Below are 9,991 nucleotides of genomic sequence, written 5' to 3' on the forward strand. Positions count from 1 at the left end.
TTTTTTTTTTTTTTTTAATTGTAGGGGCAGGGGGAAGCTTCGTATGTGAATTTCCTCCCACCATTATTCTTTTCCTGATAATTTCCCAAGAACAATGTTCTAGGAATAAGCAGGGAGTGTGACACAAAGAAAATAAACTAGAAATAGATTTTTGAGGCCCATTAATTTTCGGTCAAAGTAGAAGAAATCCGCTCTTTCCCTTCTCTTGCTCTGTTCCTCTGGATGAGTTCTACAGCCCTGAGGGCGCACCCCTCCGCTCCGCCGCAGGCCAGGCTGCCCCTGGGCAACACCTACCGATGCCCACAGGGGCACGCACGGTGTAGTGCAGGCAGCCCACGTGGTCCATCTGCGTGCACTCAGATGTGTGGTGCAGGATAGAGGAGGCGAAGAACCGGAAGTTCTGCACGGACCGGGGAATGTCCATGGTTCTGGCCAATGTTATGGTTTTCCCTGTAAGAAGTCAACAACAGAAAGCACGGTCTGCGTACTTCGCCAGGACAGTGGAGACACGATCACACGTGATCCCAGCTCACGCTGACCAAGCCTTGGTTCTTTCCAGCCTGAGACTTCATCCCCTGACGACACAGAGAGTGCATCACGGTTTCAGAGATCCATCAAATAATTAGGTATGAAGTTATCAGATGAAGGGGGGTGGTTAAAATCAAGTGAGATAATCTTTGCTTTGTGGGCTGAATAATTCGTAGCTATCATGAATCCGCCAGATGCTACCACTCTGCTCATATCAGCTCTTTCCATTCAAAATCACCAAGCTTTGCACATACTGCAAAGGGGTTGGAGTAATGGGTGTTAAGAGAGCTCTATCTGCAGGACACAATAAAACCACTTAGACAAACATATGATGTGTATTAAACGTCTCCCCAATACATGGTGAAGTCCTTAAGATGGGCACCTGGCAGAACGGCTGAGGGGCCCCTGAGGATGTTGTGTGGCACTGAACAAAAAAAGAAACATAGCTTTTCTGGATTGTTCCATAGTTGTCTTTGGTGATTCAGGGGGACTCCCGGTGTCCGCAGGATCAACAGGAAACATCTTTTTCTTAAGGGTTTGGACTCAGGCTGCTTCCTAACTTTAGGCTGGTTTATAGCATGCATACAACTTTAAAAGATCTCAGGTTTTCCTAACAGATAGTACTGCAAGGATTTATGGACATTTACTCCATTACCATGCCTCTGGGAAGGAGATAAAAATTAAGAAGTTGTGCTGGGAGTGCAATACCGACATACCGGATTCCTTCTAAATAACCTGAGTGTAACTGCTCTTCAGTTTCTTTTGCTTTGAAATGGTCTACCTAGAATTGGTGGAGAATTGCATGATTGGCCCTCTCCTTCTTCTCTCCCCACATCCATGCCCTTTGCCAAAAACCTTGGCAATGCCTTCCACCAAATGGCCAAAGTGTATTTGTTTCCTTGCCCCTGGAACTTGGGCTTAGCCGTGACCTACTTGGGCCATCAGAATGGGGCAGAAGCCGGCCAGATGCAAGCCTCCTGGGTGATTTTTCCTTCTACCTCTACCTTGGCCATGAGACGCACAGGTGCGGGCTAGCCCGGTGGGCCCAGGGGGCTAATATGGAGGAAGTCCCTGAGTCCCATCCATTGCGGCTAAGAGACAAGAGGTCACCTGACCTACTGGAAGGAGGGTAGGCATCGCCGGCATCTGAGTAATTGTACTGCCCTTTTCCTAAAGCACCGCACTCACCCTGATCCCTGGATTCTGCCTGCGCCAGCTCCTCCAGGGACTGTTCCAGCAGATCGGCCAGCCGGTGCAGCACCTGCGAGCGCTCCTGGGGGCTCCGGGCCGACCAGCCAGGGAAGGCTGCTCTGGCCGCCTCCACCGCAGCTTCAATCTTGGAGGAACAAGAGGAAGAGGGTCACCTTAAGACTATTGCTCCTGAGGGGCGCCTGGGTGGCACAGCAGTTAAGCATCTGCCTTCAGCTCAGGGCGTGATCCCGGCATTATGGGATCGAGCCCACATCAGGCTCTTCTGCTATGAGCCTGCTTCTTCCTCTCCCACTCCCCCTGCTTGTGTTCCCTCTCTTGCTGGCTGTCTCTATCTCTGTCAAATAAATAAATAAAATCTTTAAAAAAAAAAAAAAGACTATTGCTCCTGAGGTTGGATGAATCCAGAATCCACAGGGCCACCCAAGCCTAATTTTTTTCTGCCTAATTTCAAATATTCAGTACTCTCTCCCTCATGCTGAGTTACCTGCAAAGTGGTGTTTACGTGACCAGCGAATCAGGGGCACCACAAGAACAAAGAAGAATGCTCCATTTCGGCCAGGGCATTCAGATGCGGCAATCAGAAAGAAGCTATTTGAATTTTAATAGATGCACATTTTCAATCATGCCAAAATACAAAAATTTTTTGAATAGCATATGAAGGAGAAAACTTCATAGATGTGTAGACTCTTTCAACTTTGAATCCAGCTCCAACATATCCGATAAAGTCTAAAATTTTGTTTGAAATCATATCCTCGGATTGTCATTTCCACTCAGAATGACTAATCATAATAGTCATTTACTGACAATTATATATATATATATATATATATATATATATATATATATGAATATGCTAAACACACAAATTATTTTGTTTAACCCGTTTTAAAATTCTGTACCAGGACTATTGCTATGCCCATTTTGCGGATGAGGAAACTGAGGCACAGAGAACTTAAGTAACTTGGCAGAGGTCACACAGCTAATAAGTGACAGCATCAGGATTCAAACCCGGATCCTGGTGGCTCCCAAGACCACAGCTGGCCTGCTATGGCAGAGCCCCAGACCCTGTGCCCTGCCTGGCTCTGCCCAGTGAAGGAGGCCCCTGTGGGAAAGGAGGGCATCTGTGTTTGAACAGACAGCTTAGAGACCTGGTTTTGGAGCAAATCTAAAAGGAAGCAATATATGGAAGGGTTCGAGCAAGGCCAACTCCTGCAAGGCAAAATGAGTCTTCAGGTCTTCATCGAAGTTGAAGCAACGTCTTTCCCAGAGATAAGATCCATAGCCTGTGTCTCGACCCTCTTCTCTCTCACAGGCATGACAAGACTTTATTATCACTCACAGCTTTCTTCCACCCCTGGCCCAGGTCCAGCCTCAGAATCCTTTTCCACAGGCTTCAGGCAACCACGAGCATCTTTCTCGAATCACATGACTGGACAATTCCACCACCCTCTCCCCCAAAATCTGATCCACACTGCTCCTTTGTTTTGTTTATAAACAGAGTCACTTCCAGCTGAGCTGAATAAAGGATGACACGATTCTCATCTTAACTATAAATTTCTGGAAAAGTGGTGTTTTGGGTCCTACTGTGGACCCGCAGAAGGATGAAGGAAGAACGTGGCCTTGGTGTTCTCCACCAGAGAGGCCTGACTGCCAGCCAACAAGGGGAGGACGCTTTCCTTCCGGGCTCAGTGGAAAAGCTCATCTTCCTGAGGCTATCGCTGTAAAATCGAAGCTTTTGCTATGCAGAAAACTCAAATCCAGTCCTATTTTCTAAGCTGGTTTATGTCTGTGTACTATAGAATACGTATTAATCTATATGAGCAAAAGTTAATACCTAGAAAGCATTTACTGTTTGCCAAACACTAAGGGTTTTACATCTACCAATCTGTTTCACCCTCAGAGCCACACTAGAAGGCAGGTGTTATTGTCATCCCCATTTTAGAGGTCAGGAGACTGAGGCACAAGGAAGCTCAGCTCTAAGTCAAGATACTAAGTGGTGCAGCTGGTCTTTGAAGCCAGGCAGTCTGACTCCAGTCTGTGCTTATGACTGCAAAGCTATCATGTAAACGCCACCACACACATGCGTGCACGTGCATGTGTGTGTGCTTGTGTGGGCATGTGTGTGTGTGTGTGTGTGTGTGTGTATGGCCACTGTGTGTGTGTGTGTGTGGCCACTGATCCAGGCGTCAGAGATGAGAATGTTAGCTCACTGTCGTCTGCGGAGTAAGAAGGATGATAGAGTCTTATTTGTAGGTTGTTAATGACTCACATGGGGGGTAATTTGTATTAGCGGGTTTAGTGAACACAGCACAGAGCGAAACCTGTTAGCAGTGCCAGCCGCACTTTCTGTAAGAGGCTTTCTGCGAAATTCGGTGTGCAGCTTGTATGTTGACAATATTTTTCAAGCCAGCAAAACCTGGGACTTGCGGGATCAGAGAGGATATTTGCAAGTTAAATTACTGGGAAATCCAAAATATTTATTCCTCTACCAGCAGATGATCCATACCGAATTCTGTCTTCTTAAAAGGCATGAACCAGTAGCCACAGAAAATATTTCAACTAAATTTGTCATATTTGTTATTTTTAAGTTTACTTTGGAAAACACTTCGAGACCAGGAGGACTAGATAACACGAAGCTGGATTTCCCACCTCTATCCCAGGTCATTTGAAACAAACAAAATCGTGGGTTATAGTTTAACCAACAGATTAGCCAAAGTTTGCAAACTTTTGTCCACAAGTCTAAAGGTTTTTTTAATGCAAGACGGTTTTAAAATATTATTAACAAAAGAGAATAGTTTAGTATATACGAAGGCTTATTTATAGATATTTATTTGCATATGAAGGCTACAGTTATCTTTTAAATAATCTAGTTCTTTGTGCCTTAAACATTAAAATCCATTAGGCGTTAGATGAGCATACATCAGCCACATTCATCAACCCAGACACACTTACATTGCCAATGTGATAACTGATAACTAATCAAATATATCGCCAACATTTTATAAAACTTCTCAAATAAAATTCTATATCACTAAAAAAATTTTAATGTTTGGGGCCATTCAGCACTTCGAGTAAGAAAAAGGATGGTGTTAAATTTAAATGCAAAACTATATGGGAATTTGATTTTGCATTTCATCATTCAAATATCAGTTTTACTTCACTAGATATTTTAAAGACATAAGGCATTATTAGAGGATAATCTAAGATAAATCCCTGGGTTTTTCACTTTTGCTTGTTTTAGTGGAGTAACCAGTTTTATTTTTAGAAATCCATGAATATAGTGGCAAAGTTAGGCAGCACTTGGTAAAGGAAAGGAAACAGAAACACTGATCATTCTCAACAAATGATACTTTTTACTAGACCCCTGATAAGGAATGTCCGAGAAAGGCAGCCGTGTGCTAAGTTGTCTAGATTAATCACTTGCTTCTGCACAAAGTCATGGGCTTTGTCCCAGGCACAGGTGTCCCCTTTCCAAAGTTCACAGGAGGCCACTTCGCTTTTACATTAGCACCCGTTTTAACTAACCAAAAGAAATACGAAGAGGATTTTCACTTCTATGAAAAAAGCCGTTATCAGACGGATGCTCTTCACTTTACGCCATTTCAAAAAGTTTCATAAGAACGCTCTCCTTTTGGATCGTGGGGGAAACCTGCATCTTAAAAGTCCCATTACAAAGCAGATCTTCCCAGAACTGAAATCTTCCTTCCGCTTGTGGTTAACAATTCTACTCCTTTTCCCAACTCTCTTTGCTCCTAGAAACGTAAGCGATGTATATTCATCGACACATGAAGTACACATCAGTCTTCCCTAAGTGAACACACTCACCCCTTTTTTTAAGATTTATTTATTTGAGAGAAAGAGAGGGAAGGGGAGGGGCAGAGGGAAAGGGAAAAAGAGTCTTTAAGCAGACTCTGCACTGAGCACAAGCCCAACGTGGGGCTCGATCCCACGCCCCTGAGATCATGCAGGTCCTGAGCAAAACCGAGGAATGCTCAGCAGACTGCCCCAGCCAGGCGCCCCACTCACCTCTTCTTTTCCACTGTTGGGCACTCGGCAGTATACATCCCCCGTAGACGGATCATAAGAATCAAGATAGGAGTTACAAGGTACAAACTCTCCATTAATGAAGTTTTCCAGCGTCAGAAGTGCCTTTGTTCCAGCCATGGTGGAGACAACTCCCGCTTTTCTCCGGGGCAGTTGTTCCCTTTGGTTCTCCCTGCACGCTTCCCTACCCTGAGTGAGCCCTGTCCTCACCTCCAGCTCCAAAGTCCTCATTTGCCAATCAGTGAAAGTGGGAGGTGGCCTGACACTCAGGAATGTTCCAGTCTCCAAACTCTGAGTGAAGAGGATTGGGGCATACGTCACAGATTCCAGTACTTCATGAGAAAGGGATAATAACATGGTGAGCTAACATCAGCTTACGTGTTCATGGCCCTCTGAAATGTCAGAAGGCACCTGTGTGTCTCCTTTTATTGGGTTCACACTCTATCGTTCACACATGGAGGGCCAGACCCTGAAGCAAGTCCTTGACATGAATTTACTCATTTATTCCACACAACAATCCTATTTAAGTGAAGTCATTAAATCCCCTGTATGATACAAGGAACCAAGCCTCAAAGAAGTTAATTTGTCCAGAATCGCAGTTGCTAAGGAATGAACTTCAATCCTTTTATCTCCAAATCATGTGATTTTCCTCAACACATCACTGCCCTCACCCCACAGAGGTGACTGAAGACAGACTCCCTCTTTCCATCTCTCGTCTGTTTCTCCTTGCTGTGGCTCCCTTGTCTGTGAACGGTCCCTCCATCCAGAAGCCAGCAGCTCCCATCTTCACAGCTGTGCCCGCCAGTAAGGACACAAGCCACATCTATGTACGGGGAGAGGAAACACACGGGGACTCATAGCCATGATGCATGTAAGAATTGCTATAAATTGGTAAGGGAACTGGACAAGCCAACTGAAAAAATACACACAAAGGCTATAAACAAGCAATTCACAGTAAAAGGGACGCAGTTGGCTAGCGAAGGCCTGAAAGGTGTCCCACGTCGTTGCTAATCAAGGGAACGTGACGTACAAAGAGGTGCCCTGACTCCCCAGTCAGACCAGAAACATTTTAAAAGGTCCGTAATATCCGCTCTGTGTGCGGATGTGGAAAAGCAGGTGCTCTCCTAGTCCCCCGACGGGGGTGGGAGGGGTCACGGAACTCCCGCGAGGGCAATCTGGCCATATCAGCATTTAAAATATGCCCACGTGGAGGCTAGTAATTCCCCTTTTCGGAATCTCTCCCACAGGATTTCTTGCTCTGGTGCAAGTAGGTAAGTCACAGGGCATTGTTTTATATGGTAATTTCAAAATCAAAAATAGAAATACCTACCAACTGACAATTATTATGATGAGTTGTGACACCCAGAATAAGGAATGTTATTTAGCCATTGAAAGGATGTACTGTTAAATGATAAAAAGAAAGCTAGTGGATAATATACACGATAGGATCTCCTTGGATGCCTGCTTGAGGGGGGTGCAAGGGGGGAATGAGGGTTTTTTCTTCTTACTCCGTATGTTTTAAATTTCTTGAATACTGTATGATGAACCTATATCAATATGCCACTTTCGTAGTTAAAATTTAGTCAAATGAGATATCGATACTCTAAATTCATTGGTCATCTGGGACATTTGCTGGCTGCGCACATCCTCACGTCCTCCTGCTCCCGCCTCAATTGGTCTCTCTCTAAATAATCTCCCCAAATTCTTGCTGATCACCCATGCAAAGCAAAAGCACCCCATTCCCTGTGCAAAGAAGCTTCAGGCCTCTCTGCAAATCGAAAACTGACCTATGATGGTCTGCTGAACAAAGGACCAACGCCCCTGGTCTTCTCGCCTTTGCAGCTCAAAGCTTCTGCAGAAACTTTGGAATTAGAACTCATTTTATATAATGGGGCCAAATTCTTGAGGCTCCTTCTCCCTACCCAGTAAGAAGCCAGGAAGAAGTTTAAAGATGAAATTTTTTTTCTCAGCCTAAAATTCTTAACCTTTCCGTTTCCAGGACAGTCTTCTTTTTCCTTTATCTTGTGTTAATAATTTGGGGCCATTTTGATGTGCTTCTGTTGAATACCTGGTTACACATAAATAAAAATATACCTACATGGACAAATACAATACTACATACAGCCCGGGTCTGTTCCAGAACACAGAAACTATGTGGGTATTTCAAAGTCTAACATGAGGAAATGGTTACATTGGGTTAGAAGGCTGAGAGAGGGGCCGGTCCAGCTGAGGTACCCAGACATTAGTAACATCTAGTAACAGGAAGAGAGGCCGCCATGTCTGAGACTGGACGCACAGCTCCTGCAGGCCTGGGGTGTGGCTGCTGCTGGCCAAGGGCNAGTAGTTGCTGAGATGCTGACAGGAACTGGAGACAGAGGCAGCATCTCCTCCCTCCCCCTCCTTCCAGGCTCTTCCTAGTGTCTCCAATTGGCAGAGAGCCAGCTGGCAAGAGCTGTGAGCAATATGGTTTAGCAAACCCAGCCCTGGCCCCACAGAACAAAGTAGAGGGGAGCCTAGAGCAGAGAGACCTCAGGGAAATGCCCAGAGAGACTTTTCCTAGCTTGTGTCCCTGGTTCTCTCACTCTTCAGCTTCTAGTGCCTTCTTTGCTCCTTCTGAACATTGTAGAAGCCCACTCTTCTCCCAAGCACTTCGCACTCAAAAATACACATCACTTTCCCTCACCCACTTCCTGAGATTTCTCTCACCCAAGCTATTGAGAAAAAAATCTGATATGAGACAGAAGCAACTGAGACTAATGTCGATTGATTAATCAGATTTGTTTGTCTTTTTGTATGGTTCATAATAATCCAAAAGAGTCCAAGGAGAGGACTCCCTAAGGGAGAGCTTTTTAAAGAAAGGAACTTTCTAAGGACACCATGGGGGTGGTGTTTTCGGCCACATAATCGCAGAATAGTGTGAGAGACTGGACCCGTACTCCTAAAAAGTGCTTGGTGCTTCTCAGGCCTTCCCAACACAGAAACAGGCCCAGCCTCTGGTCCCCGCATGCAGGTCCACCACAGATCTGGCTCTGGAACCAGAGCTCAGCTGAAGTGGGAGACACTTCCTGAGGACGCAGCCTCCGGCCTCACTTCGCCCTGAGCCCTAATCTGCCTTCACACTCTTCCCTCGAAATGTGGCACCAGTCATCTCTTGCTTTGTTTCCCTTAAGAAGACATAAAATCCTATATCCAGGCCTAGGAATAGAGGCCCTACTCCCTTGCGGCCCCACCTGCCTCACCGTACCTCTGGAAGCCACCTGCTCCTGAATTCCCTGGACTGGTGCCCTGCTCTCCAGGGCACGTTCTGCTGAGCGCTGGTCTGTTCTGGTCCCGGCCCTGGAGGAGCGGCCAGGCGTATTTCCATCAGCGGCAACCAGCTCTGCCCCCACCACACCCCAGGGGACGGATTTAGGGCCAGGTCCTGCGCGGTGAGAAGAGAGGACTCAAGACAGTAGCCCAACTGACAAAAATTATAAACATGACGTATGGAGCATACTACTAATTCTGAAAAACTAATAGTTCTAGAATATTTCAGAAGAGGAGAGGGTGTTTTCACCTCATAGACAAAAATCACTCTTTTAGGAAAGGGTGGGCGTTCGCTGATTTAGAGCTCTGGCGTGTGTTCAGAACTCTGCATCCCCCTCCCCCGGGCGGGCTGCGGTCCCGGGAAGCACACGGTGGGTCTGTTACGGGAGCGCCTCCCACCGGCCAGAAGCCACAGGGAGACGTAGAGGCACTTGATGCCGGGAGAAGTCCCCTGCGACTCGGGGAGACGGCGCGCTAACAAGCCGCAGTGTAGGAGCATGTGCGCCCCCCAGCGGTGTGCTCTGTGCTCCGCAGAAACCCAGGGCAGGGAACGGGGAGCTCCGCCTGAGTTCGGGGAAGGAATCGCAGGACGGAACCTGGGAGAAGGGTAAGAAAGGATTGGGGAGGAGGTTAACAGGCAGGCAAGAAGTGGGTAATTCCAGGCAGAGGAAATGCCTACTCAGGACCCCACCTGCCTTCTGTCTCCACAAGAACCTTGACCAGCGGACCATCTCCTCTCCGAACCTTTGTCCTCCTCCTCCCTCCTGGTTCTGCAGCCTTTCGAAGAGCTCCTCTCTCCACTAAAATATCGAATCACGTGACCAGCGTGGAGGCAGGAGTCTGGCAAAGGGAAGGTTGTGTACCTTCAACAGAACATGCTCCAACAATCACAAAACTAAAC

General features: G+C 46.4%; 1 protein-coding gene across 1 annotated transcript in view; it reads right to left on the minus strand.

The window, feature by feature from the left end:
• Positions 1-5,904, minus strand: part of ALDH8A1 (aldehyde dehydrogenase 8 family member A1) — a 21,413-nt gene extending 15,509 nt beyond the window's left edge. The window contains exons 1-3 of the mRNA XM_008691070.1: positions 5,767-5,904; positions 1,717-1,864; positions 295-450 (exon numbers count right to left, since the gene is read on the minus strand). Of these exons, the coding sequence (XP_008689292.1) occupies positions 295-450; positions 1,717-1,864; positions 5,767-5,904 (442 nt within the window). The remainder of the gene's footprint in view (positions 1-294; positions 451-1,716; positions 1,865-5,766) is intronic.
• Between the last annotated feature and the right edge of the window lie 4,087 nt (positions 5,905-9,991).

Source organism: Ursus maritimus, unplaced genomic scaffold (genome assembly GCF_017311325.1).
Source record: "Ursus maritimus isolate PB19 unplaced genomic scaffold, ASM1731132v1 scaffold_13, whole genome shotgun sequence".
In the NCBI taxonomy this organism is placed as follows: Eukaryota; Metazoa; Chordata; class Mammalia; order Carnivora; family Ursidae; genus Ursus; species Ursus maritimus.